The sequence below is a fragment of the Pelecanus crispus genome, chromosome 11 (assembly GCF_030463565.1).
Source record: "Pelecanus crispus isolate bPelCri1 chromosome 11, bPelCri1.pri, whole genome shotgun sequence".
Classification (NCBI taxonomy): domain Eukaryota; kingdom Metazoa; phylum Chordata; class Aves; order Pelecaniformes; family Pelecanidae; genus Pelecanus; species Pelecanus crispus.
Genome location: NC_134653.1, coordinates 11,261,424 through 11,289,416, shown reverse-complemented (window position 1 = coordinate 11,289,416; position 27,993 = coordinate 11,261,424). Strand labels below are relative to the sequence as shown.

General features: G+C 37.7%; 1 protein-coding gene across 5 annotated transcripts; it reads right to left on the bottom strand.

The window, feature by feature from the left end:
- On the bottom strand, window positions 1-27,661 carry MARF1 (meiosis regulator and mRNA stability factor 1). 5 transcript variants are annotated; one of them, XM_075719375.1, is made up of 27 exons: window positions 27,613-27,661; window positions 26,080-26,290; window positions 23,760-24,428; window positions 22,561-22,735; window positions 20,856-21,082; window positions 19,843-19,960; window positions 18,932-19,104; window positions 17,674-18,108; window positions 17,033-17,202; window positions 16,765-16,926; window positions 15,884-16,073; window positions 14,251-14,429; window positions 13,200-13,280; window positions 12,619-12,855; window positions 11,647-11,766; window positions 11,125-11,300; window positions 10,670-10,890; window positions 9,803-9,945; window positions 8,159-8,292; window positions 7,452-7,654; window positions 6,719-6,946; window positions 5,693-5,923; window positions 5,517-5,582; window positions 4,531-4,591; window positions 4,292-4,432; window positions 3,072-3,242; window positions 1-2,530 (listed from the first exon to the last, which is right to left on the bottom strand). In XM_075719375.1, the coding sequence occupies exons 2-27, from the start codon at window positions 26,227-26,229 to the stop codon at window positions 2,298-2,300; spliced, it is 5,094 nt and encodes a 1,697-aa protein (XP_075575490.1). In that variant the 5' UTR covers window positions 26,230-26,290; window positions 27,613-27,661; the 3' UTR covers window positions 1-2,297. The 5 variants fall into 5 exon arrangements, with proteins under 5 accessions (XP_075575490.1, XP_075575487.1, XP_075575488.1 ...); XM_075719372.1 differs by having other exon boundaries at window positions 5,370-5,582; window positions 27,613-27,660; XM_075719373.1 differs by having other exon boundaries at window positions 5,370-5,582; window positions 26,080-26,287; window positions 27,613-27,642.
- Window positions 27,662-27,993: the final 332 nt, after the last annotated feature.

Genomic DNA, 27,993 nt, shown 5'->3' with positions numbered 1-27,993 from the left:
CTTAATGTGACACAGCAAGTTAAGGATACTAGGACAGGTTTTTTTCAGGTCTTCAGACAAGGACAAGGGTTATGCTTGCTTGAAAATTTTATTGACACAACTGTTTGGTCCCAACACACAAAACAGCACTTGAGCCACAAAAGAAAGTGTCCAAACAAAGTAGACAGCTAAGAAAAGAATTTTTTCTTCTCCTTCCCATTCCAAGAAAAAGATAGTGCATAAATTGAGGGCTTCAGTGACAATTTTTTTTGAACAGACATGAATCTGAAGTAGTACATTTAATTGTTAAATTAAAGAGTTTCATGGTTGTAATGCTTTTAAATCTGTAAGTCACATCATTCATTTAACCCTTTGGATAAAAAAATATATTGCAATTCAGTTAGCTATTTTGTTACACTATGAACACAACTTCTCAAAAGTATTATTCTATTACTTTCAAACAGCGATTTCATCAGAATCACACATGAATCCAGAAAAGATATGCTGACCTCCATAAATGGTATAACCACCACATTCACTTTGACAAATACCGTATTTTCCTCTGAAGCAAAAACCTGGTTTTCTTTAGTACTCCAGATGACTTGTAGCTACATCTCATGAAAAGATAATTTCAGGTTGGTCTTTTCTCCAATGCATGCTTTTCTGAAACAAAGATCTAGACTGATCAGTGTTAACCTTATCAAACTTAAGGTGAAAGCAGATATTCTTGCATTTAACTCATTAAAAGCATTCCAAGAAAGCTTACTTCTAAATTTCTCTTTCCGTAGCAGTATGTCTGTAGAGGTTTAGTAAGGTCTCAAAATACTGTGCCATAATGCTCAGAAAAACTTCCAAGTGTTTCTCTGCATTCACAATGGCTATAAGTTCACTACTGGTAATGCTTGCCTAAGTTTAAAAGATTTTATAACAAAATCTGACTAGTAAAATTCTGTCTATAGCCATTATTCAGTGGCATTTCCTGTGGCTGGCTGAGAAATTAGAGCCTGTGTTCCATCTTTTGTGTATTACAATAGAATCCACCTAAAAAAATATTCAGTTGGCCAGTGGAAAACCTCTAGTATAGGTTCTTTCACCACTACAAGCAATTTGTTTGCTGCCTGGCAAATACAACCCATTGTAAATGCCACGGTTACCCAGAATGGGTATAAAGTCTCATACACTGGACATTTCTGCTAACTAGAGTTAAGGCCATCCACTGACTTAACCTCTCTTCCAAGGCTGGCCCTTTCAAAAGCCAACACAAGATACCACAAATTGAAAAAAGCTTCCAACACTAGGAGTAAGTTTTAGAATAAAAACAGACACAGCTAAAAGACAGCACCATCAAAGAATAAGCTTCCCATTTACTGAACATGCTTAAAAATAGAAAACAAGGTTAAGCAGAACAACCTTAGCATTTCCACATGTAGTTAGAACTTTCCTTACAGGTGGAAATAGCATCAATACCTTCCATCACAAAACGTTTTAGTAAGACCTGCTCCATTATCTGTAATTTATGCATTAAATGCATATTTCAGAAATATCAGAATCTTCCTAACTTCATTTCTAGACACAATAAAATGTGTGTGTCTGTATCTTAAACCCACAACACTAAGACAGTCTTTTCCTTAACCAAATCGATGCCAGACTGGAACTAAATATAAAAGGGAAGCTTAAAGCATCCATATCCTGGAAAGCTCCTAAATGGAACTGAAAGCTACAGAAAACATTTAAAACAAGTTTTACAAAAAAATCCACATAATCTTCTACAGACATCTTTAGCCAAAAGAATTTCCAATGCAGTTACAAGTCATCTGAAAGGTCAGAGAACAAGTTTCTCCTCTGGAGTACAACTCCCTCACTCTTGTCATTTCATGTCAGCAAGTTAAAATTTCTCAACAGGCTTTTGAAAGACAGATCATGCATTTTATTAATACTGTCTGAAACAATACCAGTAAGCAACAGCCTATAGAATACAATATGCTACATGTATGATTACACCACCAACAAGGCTTAAAGAAAATAAAATCTGTTCCATTTTAGTTGAATTAATATTTTGCTTTTACTGAACACACATTTATGAAAAACTGTAAAATTTAAGAATAATTTAATGAATGCCAGAATTTTTTTTCAAAATAATAGAAAAAATCTGCTCTGCTAACAGCTGTGTTCAGTGTAAAAGGAACAAAATCTTCACAGAATACATTAAATACAAATTAATTCTTCTAGGCCTTTCATTAAAATACGTAAGGGCTAGCGAATAGCTTTACTTTGTGCAGAGTCCATAGGTATTTGTCTTTCACACTAAAAAGAAAGAGTTAAAGCTTGGTTACAGGTGCAAGTGAAAAGTTTGCTGCCAACTTCACCTTGTTTTTGTGTTGCTTTTTGGCTGGGCTGTCCATTGCTTCCTTGTTTAGTTGGGTTTCGGAGGACTGACAGGGAGGCACTGAAGCACTCTCTATGGTGTTAGACACCACAGAACCAGAGGTCAATGTTTCTTGAGCTGTGGTAACAATTCTTTGTTTTTCCTCTTCTGTTAAAATCATTATCTCTAAAATAAATAAGACAACTCAATTTATTGATGCTTTGGTCTTGAAAAATAAAGAATATTTCTCTGATAATAGGCAATAAAATATTTAAGAAGAACTTGTCAGCCTGATTTGAAGCCAGAAGATGTGTCATGTTCACCTCTGCAGCTGATGTGATGTTTGCTTGTGGCTCCGTCTGCATCACATACTATTTAGAAGGTTTAATTTAATTCTCACACATTAAGTCTCTCAGTGCTCAGAAAAGCACTATGAAATTACTGTGGTGAAAAGGTTGCTACAGGCTGGCAAAATGCAATTTTAGTGGTGAATAAGGTCCCTATAAAATTCACCCCACAGAATCACAGCAGAGTACTTATGGTCAGTACTCAAGAGTTTCTGATGAAAGCCACCTGCATTTTCAGCACATCCCATTGTGCGATATATATACATATGTATGTATTTAAATGGTGCTTTATATAATCAACCATTTGTCTGATGCTTCATTTTCCAAATTGTGTAAGTTATCATCCATAAGTAATACCACATACGCAAGCAAACTCTTACCAGAGAGAGGTGCAGGGCGTTCCTCAAACTGAATGAGGTCTGCAGACTCAAGAACCACTGGATCAGGTCTCAGTTGCGGGGATGGTAGGCAGGAAGGAACTGGCTCACACAAGAGGTCAACGGGAGATGTATTTGTGAGGCAAAGTAGTTCTTGCTCAGTTTGATTAGAAACTACAAAAATAAGGAAATATCTTTCACAGTATCTGTAAGCTGTGAAGGTGTCACTATTTCAGAGTTGATAAATGTAAAGTCTTCAGATGTGATTCTGAGGATTTGAGAGCTATGCTGTATTTGAAACACTAATATCAAACTAATTCAATTTATGCTAACTAACCTCAGATTCATTCAAGAGTTACTTTGCTGGATCAAGAGCCTCTAATTACAACACAGCAGACAAAGCAATAGTATGTTAAAATTACTGCTTGCCTGAGTAAATATACACCCCTATAGTAAAATCCAGTATCTGCCAAACTTGAGTAATAGAAGAGCTGAGGAAACAAGTCCTACAGGAACAGTCTTTAACAGAGAAGGGCCAGCTACCAGACAACTCCCCTGCAGACATACCAATATCCTATGAACTGTTTATGTACCATCTAACACATTTACGTGTGAAAATTAAGCTGAAAGTTTCAAAATAAAGTGACTTGCCCTTATTAAAAGGGACAAGCCTAGACTTCTGAAATAATAACTCAAGAACCATTCCACAAGTTCTCCAACCTGCAGGTAGTAAAAGAATTGGAGACCACAGCAAGATATGAACTATGAGGTCACCATTTCCCAGTTATTTTTATTTGGAGACAGATTTATACCAACAGGACTGTCATTACTATTATTTGCAAGAAACAAAATCAACATAAAAACACCACAAAAGAGCACTACATTCTCATACGAATACAGGAGATATTCCTAGCAGAATCTGCTACTGACCATCTTTTCTCATTAACTTTATGCTTATAGACTTAAATTTCCACCAAAATACATGGGAAACAGTATTATAGCAGCTATGTATATGCTGACAGCTGAGGACAACAGATGCCCTTGTCAAGGGGACACATGCCTAACTACACACTTTGGGAGAAGTTCAACAGCTTTCAAGCCATAAAGCATTTCTACAGAAGTTCAGATCGACTAACTCACACAGCTTTCCCCATGCTGCTTTCATTACTCTGCTTATTTCCCCTAAAATAATAAATTTCTTATATAAATCAATTTTGCATTACCATTGCTAGGTGTTCCTAGACTTAGTTCCATTGATGAAGTGGATCCTGGGGTCTCCATAATATGTCCATTATTGTCAGCAAGTTGATTTCCATGATCATCCACATGATCAGCAGGGGGAAAACTAGGTGAGCTAAAACGAGCTACAAAAGGCAAGTTCATTTGGTTCATTTACTTCAAGTCATCTCTTAAAAAAAGAAAAAAGGAAACTAAGATAATGCTCAAAATTGAAATGGCTTACTTTTCATATCATTCTTTAGTACCACAATTCTCTTATGGCCATGTCCTTTAATCCAGACCACCTATAGGGAAAAGAAAAGCAGAATTAGACATCATACTAAGCTCAAAGACTGAAGTGGCTTACTCACTGCCTTTCATCTAGCCTTGCACTGGCATTATTTCTAAAAGTAAACTAAATCATGTTGCTAGTTGTACTACATTACCCAAGTAAAAGCTTTGTCTTAGAATAATTGATGCCAAAGGCAAACTACAGGGCTAGAAAGTGTACTAACTATGTATTAACAAAAAACTGTATGTTTAAACATGGAGTTGCAAAATTCCATTTTGTCACTTCCCAGAAAGATTAATTTACTTAAAGGAAATCTTATAGTCATGAACTGGGTCACAAAATTATCCTAGAGCACTTAGGACGTGTGGATGACAAGATGCCGCAACAAAATTCCACTATGTGGCACTTCTGACAAGGCCCTACAACTCTTCACTCATAAAACAAATAATCTACCCTGATGAAAATGAAGCTTCAGTACTGTACAGTTGTTCATTCATTCAAGACAGAAATCAATTATCTCACTTGATAAAGATGCCAAGGATGTTTGCAGCCTCACCATGAACAGTTCTTAAGTGAAATTTGACCAAAATATGTAAAAAGGAAAATGTTTTCTTGTTCTTATTACACAGTCCACATTTCTCAGAAGCTATTAAAAACACAACCAGTATAAACCTCCTTGGAAAAGGTACTCCAGTAATTCACACCAATTTACAGAAACCATAGTTGTGTAACTATTTTTAATCCACACAGAAATCTCAATATAATTGTGCAAAAAACAGAATTCTTCACACCTGTGGAATTGCTCCTAAGAGCTCTTCTAAATTATTGCATCCATATGTTTTAGGTTGCAGCACTTCTCCTGTGTATTTGTTATATGCTACTGGGAACTCATGAAGAAAAATCTGCTGATAATGGTAAGTGTGAAGTAAGGACCTTACATTCTTTGCAAACATATACAGATTTGTAAGCTTCACATATTCTTCTGCTGCACCATTAGTAAAAACCTATTAGAAAAAGAAAAGAGAACGAATTAGAGTGCGTAATTCTGTATCCTCTAGTCACAATATCTTTTCAAAGTATGAAACACACTAGAAAGAAAAAAGAGCTTACATACCTCAACCAAGTAAGGCAGACTCTTCAGGAGTTCAGTCAAGGTCATAAATCCATACTCACACGGATTAAGCGAAGTACTATGGATTGTTTCATAATGCTGTTTAAGCTGTTCAACAGAGAGAAAGGATGTTCCATCCCAGGACATCAGCAAGACTAGCAATTGGGCAGTCAGTGTCCGCAGAGATTTTCTATTTATCAGCTGAATTTGCTTGCCAGACTCTGTGTCAACAACCTAGGAAAATGAATTGGGAATGAAGTTAGGGAAGAGATTAATTTGTAAGTTGTGTAGCTGGGGTTTGTTTGAGCACAGCTGTATCTGACATTACATACCAGCATCTGATACTGCCCTAGCCAAAAGCACACAGGATAAAGAAGCTTTTACATGGAAAAAACTTACTTTAAAGATACAAAAGCTGTGTAGCAGTTTCTGTCCACATGGTAGACATGATTTTACTCTTTGTTCCAAACCAGCTGGACCTGACTGAGCTCCAGCTTGGACACCAGCTGCTAAATTAACAGAATTGGAGCAACTAAACCAGCATGCCCACATCCACATAGATGTAACCTTTCTTTTCCACTGACATGTAAGACCATCTATCTATTTACATTCAGAGTCAAAGCCTCAAACCATAGATCAAAAAAAACCAGGAATATAAAACATTAGGAGACTGATAACTACTATAGTTATCAGGAAATGATTGCTTTTACACAGTTAGAAGTAGGAAAAAAAACAATTTGTATTTTTAAAATAAGTACTATAATACAACATTTTACTCATTAATTGCTAAACAAGCATGAGTTTTCCCCAGAGAAAGTTGAAAGGTAACAAAAGAACAAGGAGAACATCATAGGAATATAGAAGCTATGTTTGAAATCCCTTGGAATTTCCTCTGCCCCCCGACTTAATGAAATATTGTTTCTAGAGTACAGTATTAAGCACACTGAGACCTATAGCTTGAGACAGGAAATACCTTAACACAATATTACTTACCTTTCAGAGGAATAAACTACAAAGATAAAAGATTACCTTTACAACATGGCAAAGTTTTTGCATTAAAGCTGGAACTGAGCTAACATCATAGTCATGAAGACGCAGTGTGTATCCAAATGTTTTACTGTACTCTGTCAGTAAATCAGTCATCATAAGGCAGTTATCTTTCTGAGACCGCAGCAGTTTAACAAACTGGGCAGCAACTGCTTTGACTTGTTCCACCTCTGTGAGTGTGAGAATTTTCTCCTCCCCACATTCCAATACCTACAAAACAGAAATTACACTTTGTTAAAGTGATTTGCCTAGTCTGGATGAAAAAAGTGTAATCTGCAACTAAAATTCAGTGCTTGCAGGCAATCATTTGCTATGTAGCAGGGCTCAGCTACCTCAAAAGATACCTATATAGCAAGCAAAACTATGTAATTTCTGAAATACAACAAAATAAGCAATTAAATAGTTATTAACTTTAAAGCAAGTTTAACACAACTTTAATGAAACTTAGCTCTAATTTTCATGCACTGAATTTTGTAAATTTAATCCAATTTAGAAAACTTGAATTTGTTAATAAACTTAGCCTGAATGTGCTAAAAGCCTCAGACTATTTTACCAAAATAGCTATATCAAAGACTTTTTTTTAAGAACAGCTGTCTAACATTACAGGTGCACAGTTTATAACTCACACTAAAGTTAATGAGAAATATAACCCCTGCTGCAACAGTTGTGCAGATCTTAAAAATGCTTTAGTACAGCTTAGAATTTCAGAACTTACAAGCAAGACATCTGGTATGGCTTCAAAGAGTTCAAGTAGTTTTGTAAAACCATAGTAAGCAAGCTTGCACTGACGACCGAAGTGGTGGTGATAAGAAGGAATAAATTTATTGAAGGGCATTCGAAAATGGGGTTGATGGCGCAGTAAGTCTACTACCTCTTTAGAAAATTGTTTGGTTCTTTCAATTTCTTCTTGTGTACGTTCTAAAATTAAAAAACAAAGGAAGAGCTATGTACCAACACACTTACAAAATGCAACAGTATATAATAAGAAAATATGGTGGTTGATTTTCAGCTTAATCACATATCACACCAAGTCACTATTTTCTTCTACCACTGAAGACCTTTATTAAGCTTACATGTTTAAAGTCCAAAATAATCAGGTGATCAGCACTTTAGAAGATACTAAAGAGCCAAATATGTTGGTATTTTTGCTGTCTGGAAACAACCCACTGTCTAATCATTCCACAGAGTTTAACTACATGCAGAAGTAGCAACATCATTTTATGTGTTTTGCCACCTGCTCTCCTGTCTGTTCTAAGTGCTCCTAGAACAACAAATTCATTTTGCTAGAAGTTCATAACCAAGTTTGAGGGTAGAAACACAATTACCAAAAAAATCTAAGTCACCCCTACATATTTTAGTTAGTACTAAAATAGTCAAAGAACAATTTCTTTGGCAATAGTAAAAACATATCCATGGACATACCTCTTCTGGGAATACCAATTACCATTTCATTGTCTTGCTGTGATAAACAGATGGTTGTATCTGGAATTTCTGATATAATATCAACCAGTTCACACACTCCATACTCAGTAACATCCCAGTCCTTAGAGAAACACCTGGAAGTTTCAGAAAATTGTATAGTATAAGCATTAATGCATGCTGCATAAGCAAAAAACATGTAAGATGAGAGAATAAGCCTCAAATCCTAAAAAAGCGTAATTTTCATATCGGCAATAATACTAGCATGTGAAACAAAGGGGAAAAGTACTCTTAGTTCAAATTATCTATCCATTCTAACCAGAAAAATAAGATACACTGATAGTTCACATGACACTGGAAAAGTGAGCTGTACATACCAACGAGTGGATGCCTCAAACTAGTCATGGTGACAATATAAATTAATATTTTTCAAGCTCAAGTTTTAAGTGATTTAAGAAAAATATAATTATGTTATACAGCTCTATATGGCTACCCTTTCAGTCTGTATTGGCTTAATAGTTACAGACATATGCTCTTCTTAAACAACATTAGGTCTCAAGAGAAGGCAGAGACCATATCCTTGAAAGCACCGTATTAAGGTTTACAATACCATGTAATATATTAAAAGGTATTGTACTCTCCCCACCTCACTAACAGGAATCTCTCAGAAGCAAGGACACTTCACATATATTCTTATTCAACAAATGGCCAGAGCTGACTAAAATGGAGATGCACATTTAGTAGATTTAGAACCAACCAATAATTTATTTTTGCCAATAGTGGAAATCTAAGTAGAAGCATGCATTCCCAAGAAGGAGCTGTCAGCACATGCAGCACAATAGCATACATGCAAAGGCAGACCACATGTAGCACTAAGATGCTATGGTTTCCTCAAAGCACATTACAGACTACTGGCTATCTTCATATTAAGGACTACTGGCTATCTTCATATTAAGGACTACTGGCTATCTTCATATTAAGGACTACTGGCTATCTTCATATTAAGGACTACTGGCTATCTTCATATTAAGGACTACTGGCTATCTTCATATTAAGGACTACTGGCTATCTTCATATTAAGGACTACTGGCTATCTTCATATTAAGGACAGCAACATTCTTGGTTCTTCAAAAAACACCCCTATTTTTTACCATGCTAAAACAGAATGTTCTTCCTGGCAATAGCAAGACAGGTATTACTCCTCATTTTTGGACCATTGCTAGATCCAGTTAAAGTAGTAAGAGTATCTATTGACAATCAGTCTATTTATTTTATATTTCCCTCAAAAGAAAGCCTAACACTAAATTTCCCCTTTATTGTTCATGTTAATGTGCCATGACCTGCTTGCTTAAATCCAACCTTGCAGTCATGGCTTCAAAGAGAACTAATGAAATACAATAATTAATTTCAAACTCCAATAAAGTGAAATGAACCAAGTACTAAAGGAAGCAGTAAAGTCTGCCAGAAAGCTTTTAATTTTTGTTTTCATTAGAAGTTTGAACCTCCGCTTCGCAATGAGGAGGTGATATAGCTGCCACAGTTTTGTACTAAGATTTAAAGTGCTGACTTGTCTTGCACTAGGTTTTAAAACCACTGTTGATAGACATGCCCTGCACGCTTGTTCTTGTTTCATTAAAGATAACTTACCAGTGATAAGCCTGTAAGAATTCCCTCACAATAACTTGCTTACTGGCCTGAGATTTGAGAAGCTTCAGTAAGTCTTGAGTAAAGCGCTTCACTTGAGCTCTGTGCGTTAGGGTTAACAAGCGTTTGGAACCCATACCAAGAATCTGAAAGAAAATTTTATTTGATCACTCACATCTAGCATCCTCAGTAAATTCTTTTACAAGATATTTAGAGGCCAGTTCTAGTATAGGTAGGCTAGAAATAAAGGCAATAGAGACAGTGTTTGGAAAGGCAGCCTCATGAAGCCATATGCTTTCTGTACTAAGACACATTTCATCAAGAAATTAGGAAATGCTTCTTCCGCGAGTGCTATTGCAACTGTTGCACATTTGTATTAGGTATTTTAAAATTCTAGAACCCACTGGTGGTCAAAGTAGTAAGCTGATGTGACCATAGTGTTTCTTTTTTTGTAACATAAGGCCACATGACTTATTTCACACAGAAATCCTTCAAGTCACAGGCTACCCATCACAGCTAACTTACAAGCACTCAGCATTTGCTGTGTTCTTATGATAAATAGCACAATTAAAGCCTTTTACTCAAGTGCTAGCCACAGGCTAAAAGCACCTTCAAACTTTATTCCCGAGGTTTAGATTAAATAAAGCCTTAATTTCCCCAGAAGCTATTTTGAAAGGGTGAGGACAATTAAAACAACAAAACAAAACCAAAAAAGACAACAATTACACTCCAAGGTTCAGTTAACCATCTCTTTCAAGGTGGACTAGGTAATTGCATAGCATATATTATACAATACCAACCAGTAATTCAGACAGTTGAAGATACAAGTACAATTCCCCAAGTTAAAAGGAACAGTGCCATATAACTCACTTGCAGTACATGAGGCACTGCTTCAAGCAGCTCCATTAATTTAGAATACCCATAGTCAGACACACGGCATTGTTTTGCAAAGTGATGATGGTACGTTGGGATGAATTTACTGACAGGTATGACGCAGGATGGTTGGCTTTTAAGTAGATCTATCACTTCTCTACTGAACTGAATAAGTTGTGGATTACCTACAGGGCTCTTAGAACGTAGAAGCCACGGATCTAAAAAAAAAAAATAGTATTACTGAACCTTTCACTAACAGTCTTCCACTAAACACTGCACTTTATTCACGACACAGGCTAGAGCACAGGAGAAAAAAAAAGAATGAACATTCAAGCTAAAAATTTCTCTTTATAAAAAGTTTAACAATAATACAAGATGTTTAGTTTATGCTACTCTTAATTTTTTAGCAGAAAGATTAGTTCAGAGAAAAAATTTTGAATAGAAATATTTACCTGAAGTAGGAGGCGGTGGTTTGTTATGTATCCATTTAATAACTTTAATGCCATTTTGCGCAGTGGCAATGTTAACTCCAGGAACACAGGTAATTAGATGTTCTAAAGGAACACCACCCTGTCCTTCCGGCACCATTTCCAGATCATTGAACTCTGACATATAACAATCAGGAAAACTTTGGAAGAAAAAAGCTTCCATTATACACTAAAATACCACTATAACAATTGTCCTAAAAATACCACTGTTTTCAGACACTTCCTGAGCAAGAGGCTTCAACAGCTTACTAACACATTACAGAAGTCTCTATAAAATGCACATTTTAAACAAGTGTCTTTTTTGCTCAACAAGAATTCAAAAAACAACAACTTCATAAGGCACTTATTTGCTGTAAAAGATACCACCTTACATAAAAAACAGAGTTTTTATACAACAGGTAGTTTCAGAGTATTACAACACTAAAGTTTTAAATCTTTAACCTATCAACCCTTACACTAAAAGCCTTTAAAATTAAAATACTTTACCTTAGTAAAGGCACAGTACCCTCATGTGTCTGTAGAAGACTGTGAACTTGGGGAGCAAATGTCTTCAGAGACAAAATCACAAAAGGAATTCTATAAGAATCTGGATCAAACTCATGCTCACTGTAAAAAGAAGAGGTTGAAGTTTATATGCTCATTCTACACATAGCTTTATCATAGTATGCCTGTGCTCACATACACACCCATAGTAAATATTATACTATATGCACATAATATACTACTACCTGACAATACCACTATATACAGTCACAAGCAGCTTCCATCTTTTCTTCTTCACAAAAATTAATACAGCTACAGCAAGTTTCCAGAAGAAAAGCAAAATTTAGAAGACCACATTTTTATCATCATTAAACTTTTCAAATTAAATTTTAGCAGCACATGCAGTTAACAGTGAACACCTAATAACTACTTTAGTAGCACAACCTGGCTGCTATTGAATAAAAAATTTTAATGGTTGGACTGGATGATCTTAAAGGTCTTTTCCAACCTAAACAATTCTATAAAACAAAAAATTTAATATATGGCTTCAGGAAATCTTCAACCCAGTAGGAATCACTCACTAAATGTAGCTGGAGGACAAAGAAGAAAGATCAGTTCCAGCTATAATTCTGTAATAAAATTCAGGCTAATAGAAATCTCTAGTATGTATAGCCTTCCTATATAACCACAGGAAGGTAGCATACCTTTCAGCTTCTGCTTAAAAGGTATTCAATCTTGGCAGCCATGCTAGAATACAATAATCTTACCTGAACAGACTGATCCATGAGAACTGCCCAGAAAATTCTGTGCCACCTCACTATTTTCTGCCTGACTTATTCTTGTAAACATATAAACAGTCACTGGAGCATGCTCTATGAATATATATACACACACCCCTCAACTTTAATATACCTGTAAGTGTTAAATGCTGTTCAAATATTTTTAAGATTTTGTAGTATTTTATACACAGCTTACATAAAGTCTTTATTCAGGCAATGCTGCTTACAAACAGGCTCGTGATATTCCAGCTCTTCAAATATTATAGGACTACAGTTTGCTGATGAACCATCATGTGACTGTGAAGATCCCAATGGACTCTGCCGGGCTTGGCTGCTGGGTAAAAGGCACACCAGCCGCCCACCTCCTTGGTCACGGATTGCCACAGTATCCGTTAGTTTATATAAGTCTGATACAATTAACTTATGCCCAAATCTAAAAGAAAAGAATTTAAATAAATACACATTATAAACGCAGCTAGAAAATGCAGTAATCCGCATTTTTGTTTAAGAAACAGGAATACACTAGAAACTATTCTATGTAAAATGTTAAGGTAACTAATCTATTCGTCCCAATGTATTAAAATGAAGTAAAATACTGAAAGTATAACCCCCTAAGAAAGGCCAGTAATACAGCCATTGCTCTGGATAGATAATATGCTGCAACAACAAAAAAACCCATAAAAGTCCATTCTATTACTCTCTATAATTCACTGTAAACAGTCACACAAGATCAGATTCTTTTTAGAAGTACTAGAGAAAAAACAACTGAGAACTTACTTTTTTTCATAGATTTCTGTGAATTTGAACACAGGCAGACAACAAGCAGGTGCATCCTGCAGAATGGACATTGTTTCTGAGCTATAAAAAAAAGTTTTGTAACATTAGCACAGAATTAATCTGTTAGTATTAGTCTCCAGCCCAAATTGGTGAGATATTTACAGATGCAGTTTATGAACTATGAATATAACACGACAAGGTACATTCCCTTCCATCCCAGCATTACAAACATTGACAGTTCAGATCAGGGGAGTGCAAGTAGTAACATTTCTGCTAACTCATTAGGTTACATCTCTAAGGAGCTGCATCTTTCATAGGTGGTGGTAAGATTTCGAGCATCTATAAAATGCAACATTAAAGCTGCAGCATTAGAAGTTACCAGTCTGGTCATTACATTAAGAACTTTGAACAGGCATAAACCAAAAGGCAAGAATGAAATAAAGTTGTAAATTATACAACGGCAAGTAGTACATAGTTGTAGAATACTCAACACTCCAAGCACTATTTTCACTGTAGCTTTCTGTGAAAAGAAGTGAAGACAACTTTTTTTGTAATGCTTTCCTTCAGTAAGGAAAAAGTTGAAACAGAAAATACTTGTATTCTCACTAGCATCAGCACTCTAGTTCTATCATCTTTCATATAGAAAATGGAGATCAAAGAAACACCAACAGCATTTAAACTGTGAATCCCACCCTCAAAGAGAAATTCATGTGCACTTTCTTGGAAGAAAGAAGAAATAAAGAAGCCAAGTGTAATCTTAACTCAGCTATACAAACTAAGTTATAGAGGTACATCAGTATTACGAAAGAATAGTGGTGAAACTATAAAACACTATTAAACAGAGATCTAGACTCTTCAGATGCAACTTAAAATATAAGCAGTGTAAAAATGCTAAACTGAAAACTAGCCTACTTGTATTTAACACATTAATCAGGTCATAAGACAGATTTTACTTTATTTCCCTATCATTCCTTTGCTCAGCATTTTAAATGATCTCTCAGCTACTAAATGCATGCTAGAGCAATTAAGAGGATGCCAAAGTGCTTATTACCTAAGTAGAGAGAGTGATTTACTAGCAGTTCCTGTTGCTAATGAGACCTGGATCCTTTTACTGCCAATTTTGTATCTGTGAAGACTGTTGACAGCACTGATCGCTTCTTGCAGATTTTCCATCTGAACTGTAGCCTTCAGCTGGTAGTCTGTATGAGGACTGAGCTCTACGCTTTTTACCTGAAAGGAAGAAAACACCTTATACATTTATCACAAAACATTAACCCAAGGCAAGCCAACACAAGAGTAGCACATTCTTGCTTTGGCCAAGAGCCAAATACAATGCAAACGGGAACCGAGTATGATGAACCATGGCCAACAGGACAATGCAAACAAGAACTGAGTGCAATAAGCCTTGGCCAAAGCAAGACCATGATACTCGTTTAACACAAGCACCATCTTCCCATGTAGAAGATTATGCCAGAAGAATGTCATCTACAGATCAGACAGAAATAAAACCGCTGCAGAAATGACCTCTCCTTGCATAGTTGCTTTTTACCGATTCACACCCTCCATGTCTTTTTTGATCACAGAATCATAAAATGCTTTGGGTTGGAAAGGACCTTTAAAGGTCATCTAGCCCAACCCCCCTGCAGTGAGCAGGGACAGCTTTCACTAGATCAGGGTGCTCAGAGCCCTGTCCAACCTGACCTGGAATGTTTCTAGGGATGGGGCTTCCACTACCTCTCTGGGCAACCCCTTCCAGTGCTTCACCACCCTCATTGTAAAATATTTCTTCCTTATATCCAGTCTAAATCTATCCTCCTTTAGTTTACAACCATTACTCCTTGTCCCATTACAACAGGCCTTGCTAAAAAGATTGTCCCCATCCTTCCTATAGGCCCCCTTTAAGTACTGAAAGGCTGCAATAAGGTCTCCCCACAGCCTTCTCTTCTCCAGGCTGAACAACCCCAACTCCCTCAGCCTGGCCTCATAGGAGAGGTGCTCCAGCCCTCGGATCATTTTTGTGGCCCTCCTCTGGACCCACTCCAACAGATCCTTGTCATTCTTGTGCTGAGGGCTCCAGAGCTGGATGCAGTACTCCAGGTGAGCTCTCACCAGAGCAGAGAGGCAGAATCCCCTCCCTTGACCTGCTGGCCACGCTTCTTTTGAGGCGGCCCAGGATATGGTTGGCCTTCTGGGCTGCAAGCACACATTGTTGGCTCATGTCCAGCTTTTCATCCCCCAGTACCCCCAAGTCCTTCTCCACAGGGCTGCTCTCAATCCCTTCATCCCCCAGCCTGTGTTGATATCGGGGGTTGCCCCGTCCTCAGTTTTTACTGTGATTTTTAAGCTGACATTAGGAATTCAACTTTACAGCTTAAAAAGGTTATGCAGCTAAAGTCTAAACCTCTTCCCTGAATGACTAATGAGCCACTTACTAAGAATTTTATACACAAAACTTCAGAATACCAGATCTATGAAGACCACATGCAAATTAAGAATCTAGTATAAGTGATGATCTAGTCTTTTTAAAGGAAAAAGCACAACACTTCCTTTTAACAAAGTTGGAAAGTCATGTTTGGATAGCTTTCCCTTCCTACTCACTTAAAGCTAGACCACAAACATGTCCATAAATACATAAACAGGAAGTATTTAAAAAACAGATTTAATAAAGGTATTTTAGCCTTTACCTTGCCATGTCTTGAGAAAATTTCTTGTAAATTTTGCTGCAACTCTTTTCTGGACAATCTGTAATCTATATTACTGATCTGAATGTCTGCACCATTTGCAAAAGGATCAGGGCAGTCTGTACCACTGGTATGATTTACTACATTAAATGTGAGTGGAGATGATCTGTTTGAGAGGTTTGGAGACATACTCCTGGGTAAAACAAAAACATTTATGAGCTAAAGTAGCTATTGCACAATTCTGATATATACATCTCAAAATTAATCAGAAAATAAACACAGGTCAAGTGCACAAATACAGCACTTTGAAGGTATTTTCCTAGTACATATGCGTGCAGGCAAAACAAGTTTCAACACAAGCAAAACATCACAAGACAAATATTTCCTTTCTTCACATAAGAAATAATTCGCTTATGTTTCAAAGTCATCCAACTTAATATATTTGACACCAAGTCTATTATCTTACTAACACATTAAAAAAGTCAAATTCATTGATGTGATTTTAGTAACTGGCAAAGGCCAGATAATTGAGTCTATGAGATTTAATGGGCCTGGATAAATTTCTACTGGGAATGTCAAAGGCACTAAAATTAAGAGGAATAAAATGTCTATAATACCTCTGAAGATTTTTCAGAAGCTTTAAAGACAAAGTTTGCAGGAAACAATTGCCGCAGAATAAATTTCTGAAAGAGAGTTCACTCCATCTTATATTTACATCCACCCTCTGTTAGCTCTTATGCAGCACCATCATGGTTTCCTTTTTGCCTCCACATAAATCAGCGTATTAAAGTAATGGGCTTAGCATACGCAACTCCATATGCAGCTGTCAATAATCAACATGTATACTGAAGTCTCACTTCACCTCCCAAACAAGACACACTTACCGAGATGACCAACAACTCTGAGGCATGAGTAAAGGACTGAGCTGTCTTGAGGCCGTCAACTTACTGAAAGCAGAAGGATAGCTGACCTGAAATACAGTTTCATCTTTATCTTTTTTCTCTACAGGGGAATTGGTAATGCTCCTGGAAGCAGAGGTCTCTCTTCTATTTACAAATATATATAAAAAAAAGAAAAAGAAAACACATTATGTTGCAGAATTTACATTGAAAAAAGTGTAGCTAACATTGATGTCTTTATTTTTAAACGTACTTCTGACTACTTTTACAGGATGATTCTCCTGTTCCAATTTTTTTGGTTGCCAGAGACACAGGAATCGCTGCATTGGAGTTACTCTGAGGAGAAGGAATTTGTTCTCTTAGATGTTCTTGCTGGTTTTCAGTATTTCTACTGATGGTCTTTGATTCAAGGCGGCACAGCTCCTATAAGCAGCAGATGAAAGGTCAGCACAAAAGCACCAGACATTCCTTGCCAGAGACTTTCCTTGTGATGGAAACCTAGATAACTGACAAATTTTTCTTTAACAGCATTTTCATTGGCACTTCGTAACCAGGAATACTTTATTTTCTGTGACAGAAAATAGTAAACTGTCAATTAGTTGAAATATTTTTGCTGCACTGTAGATCCACCCTAGTTTTCCTTAAAACTAGCAAAGTGGATCACTCTAGATTGTTACACTCAACACCAATACAAAAGTCAAAACTGGCCTAAGATTCAAGACTCAGTAAGTACCAGCAGCATTTCCAAATTGAGAAAAAGGTGGCGGGGGGGAAAAACCAACGTCACTATACAGTACAGTTATTCATTAAATAGGACTGACAAGATAAAGCTGTAATGAAGCAATCATCAGAACATGAGGAAAAGCAAGAATACTGAACAAGGTAGAACAATACCTGTAAACTTTTAACATTTGTGGGTTTGATGATAGATCCGTGAATCTGGAATCCTCTCCCAGCAGAGCCTTTGGTACCAGAAGACTGATCACTTGAGTCTTTGTTGAGGAGGCACAGCTTTGTGTTCTTGTTAATTTTTTTAGGAGACTTCACCTTTTCAGTTCCCACAAAACTGGAGCTTTTTGTTTCATTAAGTTCTTTGTTTTTGGGAGTAAAAGACACTACAATCCTGTTACCAAAAACATCTTCATTTTCCATTCGCTTCCGAGCCCGTTCAGCACTTTCTTGATTTAAAAAACGGAGAATTGCACTGCTTCCAGAAATGCTCAGCACCTTCCCTCCACAGTTGTCTGACAAACGCCTGAGTCTATTACTGACACTTTTGCTATCTCTGTTTGTTGGCAGATTATAAACATATAATAGTGTATGGCATGCCTGTTTAAAGGGAGTAAGATTTTAATTTCATTATGTCAGCAAACCCTCTTGTTCAAAACCAGTATCTTTACACTGATTCTGGTGACACGTGCTCTCCCCCCACTCCCTCCAAGTCATTCTTTTTGCAGCATTCAATTTGTTTGGAAAACTCTCATACCAAGGTAGATCCTCAAACTTCCATCTCCAATATAAATTATAGTCAGAAGAGACTACAGAGTCCCTGATCAATGGACCAATACCTGATCAATTCTCCAGGTAAGAAAGCATCGCTGTTTGCAACCCAAGAATTTTATATATTCTACACATGCATGCGAACACATAATTCAGGAAATTATTTCAAAGAAAGAAAAGGCCATGAGTGCTGTGCAAAGACAACACAGCACATCCAGATGGAATCATCAGGAAGACAAAAACCCAAGAAAACAGTAGACAGTCATTCAAAACTGTTAAGAAAGCATCACAGAGCTGTCTTAATGCACAACTAAGCTCTTACCCTAACTTTCTGCCAGTGAAAAAAAAGGCATGTAAAATACATTATCTGATAAAATATTTAGTGATAAGAATGTGACCTTGATATTTTACTTATTTTAGTTAAGTACATTCTTCTTTTATTATTTCATTTTTTCAGTCTTAAAGCAGAAAGCATACATCCACATGGTAGTAACTGAAATACAGACAATGGTCAAATATGCAGCAGACATCATGTCTCACCATAAAAAACACACACATAATTTCAGCCTGCTCTCCCCCTAAATTAGGGAAAAAAGAAAAGAAAGGTGACACTTAGAAATGTCCGTTGCATTAAGAATTAAAAAAACCTTACCGGCATTTTCAGTGGTAACCTTGGTGGCAAGTCTGAAATAAATTCTTCAAAACAAATAAGCTCATGGGCATGATGTAAGAGCGCTTCTGAAGCCTGGTTTTTATGTACCAAAATTATCCGAAAACCATGTCGATGTCTCAGGTCACTGAGTTCCAAAGCAAAGTTTACATCCGCTGGAAAGAAAAAGGAAAAATAGAATGGACAAGAAAACACATGAAAAAGCTAAAAAAAAAATCAGATTAAACAAACAAAACCCCAGATCTCACTTGACAAGTTCTATTTATCACTGAAAATTTCCAATGAAAAAGCACCAACAGCTACAAGGCTTCTCAATAGACATAATTTAAATCAGCTCTTAGCATTCAGTCTCAGACAAGGGCTTCCTTTTAATAGCAACTTCTAGCAATTTATCAGCAAGGCATTGGACTGGTACTGTATACATCTATAACAAACATTTGTTTAGCTTTAGGGAGAAACCCAAAGCAACACACAGCAACAGAATAGTTGAGTGGCTTGCATATTTAGCTATATAGTAGGCTGCTACAAGAATAAAACACAAATCAAATACATTTTGCTCAAAGCATTCTGAAAGATTACCATAAGGAAGACTCAATGTGTTTTACTTCATTAGCTTCCTGCTGAAGCTGTCTAACTTTAGACAGTATTTATACACATACCTACTGACGCTCAACAAGACATCAGATTCCAATGCTGATTTAACTAAGCCAAGTTCTCATCTTACTGTGCCTACTTTTCCCTTGCTGCCACTGACATTATTAAGATTCTCAAGCAAATCAGTTAAAGCTGATTCTAAACACAACCCCTGGAAAGCAGAATAGTGCCATATACAAAAGTACTGTTGAAGAGAGGAACTGAATTCTGCACTGTAGATTAGTACCAGAAACACTTACTTGACACAAGAACCACAGTGGCAGGTGCAGTGTGTGTATCAGCAAATCTCCTAAGACTCTGTCTGAGTTTGTCATCAGCAGCATTCTTTGCTGTAGCATTGATGTGTGCAACAGTCACCTGTGGAAATACATACATACATTTGCTCTAAAGAAAAGCTTGAATGTGAACTATGCTTGCTTAAATTTAGTTTTTTTTTTAAATTAACATAAATACAAGCTTTCACATGCACCCTTTATTTAGATAAGTTAATGCACACGTGCATGAAATACAACATGTATGGATCTCAGACTGTTCTAATGAGCCATAAACTTCAACCCTAGTTTTTCACCAATGTCTGAGGGATGACTTCTGCTGTTCTGTGTTAAAGATCACCATTTACATACCTTAAAAACATTCCATAAACCCTCATTTGAAATAGAGGGGTGACAAACAGAAAGTACTCACTATCAATTCATTTTACCACACAAGTGGATAAACTGTCAACCTGTTACCAATCTGCAATTTAGGGGGTGGGAAGGGAATTTCTGACTTAGAAACCTGCACAAAAATTTAAAAAAATACCAAGAAATAAAAGGTATTGATGGAAAAATACGTAGTGTTAAGGGTGCCCCAATCAATACCACTAATTTACAAGTGTCCTCACTAATCAACACAGTATTCACTAACAAAAGTAAAAAAGTTAAGTTAAAAAGTTAGTGATTTAGTCACAGCTTTGAAGGATAACACAAGGAACACCACCACCACTTATTACTGGATGAAATAAAAATCCTCTGTGAACACTAAAACTAAAGCTAAAACTGTAACCTACATATAATGGAATCAGTTTCGGTTTTAAAAAGTATCACACCAGGGAAGTTCAGCATTAAAGGCCCCACCCATAAACCAATTACAAACTCATGCACTATAAAACACAGAAGCCAACATAAACCTTTAGTGAACAGGAATCACTGTTAGCGCACTCAGACTACACAAATCCTCAAGCAAGAACACCAAGTAGACACCGTTTTGATACCTGGCAGTTGTTTAGCTCCTGAATAACTTCTTTATTTTCTTTACTAATGTCACACACACAGATGAATTCTGCCTCTCTGTGACCTTTAAAAAACTTTTCACGAATCCTCTGTACAACTGCTATAGCTGAACGGCCAGTGGGAACTGAACAGTTTTCAATATCCCAGAAGACTCCAATGGGGGGCAAGTTTTCCAGAACTTGGCCTGTTATTGCAACTTCTGGAGACCCTGTACAGGTTTAACAACACAGCTCATTTTAATCTCTGAATACCAAAAATGTTAAACTTAGCATACTATAAACTTTGCACATGGGAAGCTTTATGCTTTAGAGAACAACATGTCCAGGAATGCAAGTTCAGTTTTATTTTCTTAAGGAATCAAAAAAACCAAACCAGGTGTTTTCAAAGTTTCTCTTTACAGGAGAAACTTTGTATCTCAAATCAGTCTTAAACAGAAATTTAGTCACTGTTAAGTTAGGATAAAGATGCAAGACAACTTCATCTTTACTTTTAAACTCTCATACAATAAAGTAATGTATTTAAAAAAAAGTGTTATCAAATGCTGAGATGGCATGTGCCATGAGAATTGGCTGAAGTGTCACACTAAATTCGTGGGTGCTGTATCAGTAACAAAGTAAAACATGAAAAATTTACAGTGTGCATTAGATAAAGAATCTAAACAAAACTGGATGAGATTACCACTATAGTGACAGTGATTATAGAAAATTAAGGCAGTATGGAACAAACACAAAGGTATCCTACAGATCATGAGAGTGAGGTTAAGAGTTTTTGCTATTACAGGCTAAGAAGTGCAAATGAAGTTTCTGGTGTTTCAGCACTCTGAATATCTATTTAATTTTGAATTAACATTATACACCTATTCCACCCCCACAAAACAACTGGAAAAGAAACACAAGGAATGACACAGAATCATCACAGGTCAAAAAACAATCTAAGAATTAAAGTTAGCCGAGAATATAAAATTAAGCACAGCAGACAAATGTCACATTTGTTTGTGTGTATGTTGACTAGTTATTCTTCTACAACATTCACTGGAATTGCATTTTGCAAGGACACTTAATTGGGGTGTTGCACCTAAAAAAAAATCTAAAATTGGGTGTCGTCTTAAAATGATAGTAAAACTACCCAATTCCTTATTCTTCTGTGACTTTAAGTTTGTAACTTTCATACTAGCTATGATTCTGTAATTGAAGCAGTGCTAACACTGTAGAAAGAACATGTAATTATTTCACCCAGTGTTTTCCTCTCAAGAACACTGAAAAAAGCTATATTGTAATCATAAACATTACACCTTTAATACATATGAAGTGACAATAGACACTACAGACTAAGACAAGGCTTTTCAAAGTAGGGCTGAAGATAATTTATATACCACCAGAACAAAATTGCTTCCAAGTCCTTAGATTTTTCTTTTTCTAGTTCTTAAAATGGTAAAAAATATAATAGTAAAAACATCAAAACTCTATGCTAACAACACAGTTAAGTTAACTAGGTAGTCAAAACAGCTAAGTCCAAGTTATGACTTTGCAAAACAGAAACAAGAGTGTTTGGGTTTTTTACTGTTTAGTCTTCTATGACTTTTATAAAAGTTTCCAGAGAACAGTGCAATTTAAGAGAACTCTTCATGTGCAACAATATTTAAGGAGAACATCCACTAAGTGCAAGTTTCAAACAAATGTGGTTTACCATATTTCTGTGGTGATTTGCCAAGGCTGCTCGCCAGCAGCAAACTCTTCTCATTTCCTGCTCGTTTGGTTCCACAGCCATTACATATTGGGATAGGAACAGGTGCAGTCTGTGCACTTGGAAGAGGAATATTTGGCCAGATTTTAGCAGCATCAACTAGGCTGTTCCTGGTTGGCTGTTGGGATAATTTTTCAAAATATATATTCATTTAGTATACAGTATTAACACATACTATTCCATGCTAGAAACATAGTTTCCCTCATGCAACAAATGCAAGTTCAGATGTACTCTACAAAGTTAATTAACAATACCATCACTGCATGAAGGAAGCTTCTATCCTAGAGTCTTTCCTAGCATACTTAGCTCTAGATTTCCAAATGCAAGGGAAGATTCTATTAAACTGGGCACATTGAGACATGCCATCTTTAAGAAGTACTAATATGTATCCTAAAAAAAAAGACCTAGCATGTGAAATCAGCACAATTAACCATACAAGGCTGAATCATCTCCCTCTCCCCAAAAATAGTGGTCATAATTCCAAACGTACTGAATTCACCATTTAGTTTATTGAAATGAAGATATTTCACTTCTATATTGGAAACTCAAATTTGGAAGTTTAAGTAACACATCTTGCAAAGTTGAGTATATTACTTCACTTGAAATTCCTATTAAAATTCAAACACAGTTTTAATCTGTTGTAAAGTGTACCAAATCAGTATTGAAGTATAAATTACAAATTTGGGAAGACTGAACCAAGACCTATCAAACCAAAACAAAACTAGAATATCCTTATAGCATCAGACATTTCACCCAACTTACAAATGGATGTTTATTGATCAGCTGCCTAAGGGTACATGTTGTTAGCCTTTTGTCAAAGTCACTCTATGGAACACTGTAATTGGAGCTGTCAAGAAGAGGTAACTGTCTTTCAAATCCAGTCAAAATTCTGCTCGAGTACCTTACAGATCCCCTGTGAGCTAAACATTGTGACAGCCTCTTTTGTCTTCCTATTGAACTGGAACTGAATTTTACCTCAGAAAAAGAGATCTTCAAAAAGGATACCTGGTATATTTGGACTGTGCATGAACAAGGAGGATGCAAGCTGCAACCCATGGAAGCTGATGCTTTGCTCAAGTAATATTATTTCAACATTAACCATATACCATGCTTAATGAATGAGAAATGTGACATGTACAAACCTTGCTCAAGCAGTCATTGCAGTAGTGGGAGCCCTTTAAACAAACCGAAGGTGCCATGTTTAGGTGCAAAGGGTTGGCGCACACACGTGATGTTAGCTCCGACTGTGCAATATGCTCATCCAAGTGGCCTGTAGCCCCACTTGTGAATTCAGAACAAGGAAAGTAGCCAGAAGATGTGCAGCTCTGAAGGGCTGGAAACTGGTGCAGTTTGTGCATGTTACCATGACAGGACTGGAAATGGAGTTTTCCACAACAGGGCAGATGTTGACAGGAAGATACACTGTTTTCTGTGCACATGCCAGGGAACTCACTTGCAATGCCTGCCAAATTGCTTCTAGCTGGAGGGTTCTTCAGTGAAGATGCAGACTGATAAGCAAATCCTGACCCTACTTGACAAGTAATCGTCCCAGTGCTTTTTGAGTCTAATATTGTGCTAGGGTGAATCAAATTACCACCACCACCACCACAATGCATTTGTGGAGTACAAGAAGAGTCAGAGCCATGAGCACAGCAGCTTACTTTCGGGCCCGGTGAAAGTGGTATTTGCTGTTGCTGAAGAGGATGAACATCAGGAAGCGGTACTGCTGGAAACAGTTTAGAGCCAGCATTATGAGGCGATGAAGCATCCTTCAATTCTACAGCAGCTTTCTTGTTCTCCATGTAATCTTTCTGGAAAATGAAAGCTCAGTTACATTCAGATACATAAATAAACCAACAATTTTATTGTATAAGCAAGCATATTTTTAGACTGTTACAATTTTGATAACGGAAATTTTGAAAAGTGTTATCTTTATGATTACTATTACCTCACTGTCTGAACATGTAAAATATTAGAAGAAACATGCCAGTTATGTGTGCCAGCCTGAGGTATATTGGTTATCAGTGGATTTTGGAAGGAACAAAACCAAAAAGCTGTAAACCAAATAGAAAGGTCTTGCTTTTTGAAAAGGAGAAAACTGTTAGGCTGAGAGATACTCTGCAACTGCAAAGCAAAAAAAAGATTTATTTCCTTTAAGAGCAAACATAGATGGATGCAACGTAAAGTAAAAAAACCCCACAGTTTGGAGCTACATAAGTAATCACCTTTTATTTTGAACAAAGACTTTAAAATTGTATTAGTTTTAGAAGTAACACATTAAAAGACTAAGACTTTAAAAAACTAGAAATTACATCAAGAAGGTAAGCTAACAGAGGACAGAGAAGACAATTTTCACAACTATAAGCACTTTTCGCCTACTCTGATTTAAGATATCAAGATGTACAGACATAAAGGCATAGAGAGAAATACAGGTTTTTAGGTGGTAGGGTTTTTTTTTTTTCAAATGGCAGTAGTGAAAACTAAGCAAGGTTATGAGAAGCACTACAGTAGTCAAGGTCAGTAGAGCTAACCTGCATACAACTCAGTGCTCCAGAGCTTTAGGCCTGTACTTTGGAACAACTTCTACTTTCCAAATTAATTTAATGCATTTCCTACTACACAGTAATGAATAATTGATTACCCAAGTTCAAAACCATTCCTCTACCTGATGCCACATCTTATGAACTGAAGATACATTCTGCCAAAAATCTGTCTGGAACTGGTTTATATGTTAAGTTCCAGAATATATGGCAGCTCCCTTCCTAACCCCTGACACATGAGAATAGCAACACAACAGGATACATGCTTATCTGTTTCCGCCATGTCTTTTACTTAAAGTCAGACTGAACGTGCACGAATGAGTGTTACTTAACAGCTGGAGCTTGCTTGCTCAAGTCAGCCATTGTGTTGAACTATTCTTTCTACTCCTTAGCATTTTGCATCTGAAGTGCATAGAAGCATATACAGTTACAGAACAGGAACATTTAAAGAAATGGAAAGAAGGAAAAATCAGACATTCATGAAGAACAGTATCCATAACTGTTGTAACTACTATATAATAATAGTAATTCAGAAAATTCTAAGTTTGCCTCCAAACTAAATTGATAAAAATCTGGAAGCATGACAACTACTTCCCTACTCTTTAGCAATAACTTCATAGAGCTTTCAAGAAGCTGCCTTATACACTTTTTAAGCAGTCAGTTGTATTATTCCAAACAGAGCTATAGAGACTAAAGCCTTTCAGGCAAAGCAACTTGCCTGCTTTCACCAACACTGATGACAGCGCTGTGAACACAGCTAAAGACCTTAAGTTCTCAGGTAGATTTTGTACTTACCATGGTAACTGCTATCTCCTCTTTCTCCCCTCCCCACTTGCCCCCTTTAGTCAGCAACGACAATGCCGTCAGTTATACAGCTCTGTACCAGGATATCAACTATGCTTTTAGTAAAGCAATGAATTACCGTTTTCGCACTGCAAGGCAAAGACTTTTCAGCAGCAGAAAAGCAATTAGAAAGTTTCCAGAGCCATGGTTTAGCATCATTCTCTTGTTGCTGAAGCCATCCAAATGATCTATTGCAGAGGTTGTCTGCTTCTCTGTTTCCTTCCATCATACAGCCAAACAAAAAGGTTCAACATTCTTTCATCCCCCCTTCCTTTCATTCTTCTCACCTGCTAAAGAGAAAAAAATGCATGCTTTACATATCTTTTAAGGTAAGACAGAGAAAAACCACGGTGGTCTTATGAATTCCACTACTGCTAGATCACTGAACCTATATTATTTATGTTAAATTTAATTATGCATATGGGACATGGCCTTGACTATTCCTGTTTAGTGCAGGAATATTTCTCATGACCTGCAGTTCAGGTGAGGTAGTCTGAGGAAAACACTATTTAAGTCATTAGCTACAGAGTCCCAGAAATGCATTGCTGCTGACATGAAATGATTCCCTGAAAATGTCAGTGCATTCTCCTGGCAAAAGAAGCCAGGAGGTAGGTTTTCAAGAAAATCATCAGTAAATACCAAATAGGTGCAACTGAACTCAGCTGAAAGAATTAAACTGCATATTCATTGCTTTTCCACTGGTTAACAAAACTACATATACCTGTATTAAGGACACAGCATTTAGTGTTTAAACAGAGCTTTAAATTATTAAAGTTATTTACAAATACTTCTAATTCTCAAGCTGCCCCGCAGCACACCACACCAGTTTAGCTTTACAGAACCACAAAGAAGCAAAGCAACTTGCTTAAGGCCCAGCCACACTGTACCAGGAAAAGCTATATTTAGTGATGAAGTCTTCTTACCCTCCAACAATATACTGCCTTCATTAGGCTACACTCCTTCAGGTTTTTTGCATTTAATGTTAAACGCAATAACCATGGAATACATTCCATGGCATTACATTTGCCCCAGCGTTACTTTTAACCACAAAAGAAGTGTGACTTTTTTTTAAAGCAGAAATGTTTATTCACACGAACCCCAAGTGCCCCAAAATTATGTTGCATAAAACATCAAGTTAATCAAGTTCCCTAGAGCATGTTACTTTCAAAAACGTCTGGTAGCACCAATTCGTTCAGGAATTAAAACGGTAACTGCAGAAAATCAAAAGTTATGCTAACTACACATGTCCGCGCGTTGCCCTCTGCGGCTCGCAGCTCCCTGGGTGCTTCCAGCCCGGCCTGGCCCGCAGCCCAGGGGGCGACGGCGAGGCCCGACCCCCCCTCCGCCCCAGGCGGACAGCCCCAGCGCGCCCCAAGGCGCTGCCGGGCAAACGGCCGCTTCCGCCCGCGGGGCGGCGCCGGGCCGAGGCCGTTGTGCAGCTCCGCCCGGGGGACGGGCTGCTGCCCGCGAGGGGAGCGGGCCCCGTCCCCGCCCGGCCGCGGCGTTCCGCCGGGGCCTCCCCTCTGCCGCAGGGCGGCGGAGGCAGTCCCGGGCTAGCGGGAGCCAGCGGGCCCGGCTTGGCTCGGCTCTGCCCCCGCCCGTCGCGCCTCACCTGAGCCGCCCCCAGCGCCGCCGCCCCTCACATGCCGCCACGGCCCCTCACACCCCTTTGTTGTCCTCCCTCCTCCCTCTCTGCTCCCTCTGCCGTCAAGCGACGCCGAGCGCCGGAAGCCAGCCCGCTGCCGCAAAGGCGACTGTCGTAACGCTCTACTCCCTCCTCCTCCTCCCCGGCACGCAGCGGGCCGGGCCAGGCGGGGAGCGGTGGCTTTTAAGCCTACCCTAGGCCCGGGGCTCCCGGGCGGGGCGGGGCCGGGAGACACCCCGACCCGGGGTAGAGGGGCTGCGGGGGTGCCCGCGCCCAGCTGGAGGGTGCCTGGGGCCGCCCTGAGGGGATTGAGGGCGGCACCTGAGGGGATGAGGGAGGCCCCGCCTC

What these genes read in the sequence shown, in the direction of transcription:
- MARF1 (XM_075719372.1), bottom strand. Translation starts at nt 26,229, where the DNA reads ATGATGGAAGGAAACAGAGAAGCAGACAACCTCTGCAATAGATCATTT. An exon ending in CAAATCACCACAGAAATATG is followed by an intron (nt 21,083 to 22,560) that starts GTAAACCACATT and finishes AAACCTGTACAG; the next exon opens with GGTCTCCAGAAGTTGCAATA. An exon ending in TCTTAGGAGCAATTCCACAG is followed by an intron (nt 4,592 to 5,369) that starts GTGTGAAGAATT and finishes TTTTCCCTATAG; the next exon opens with GTGGTCTGGATTAAAGGACA.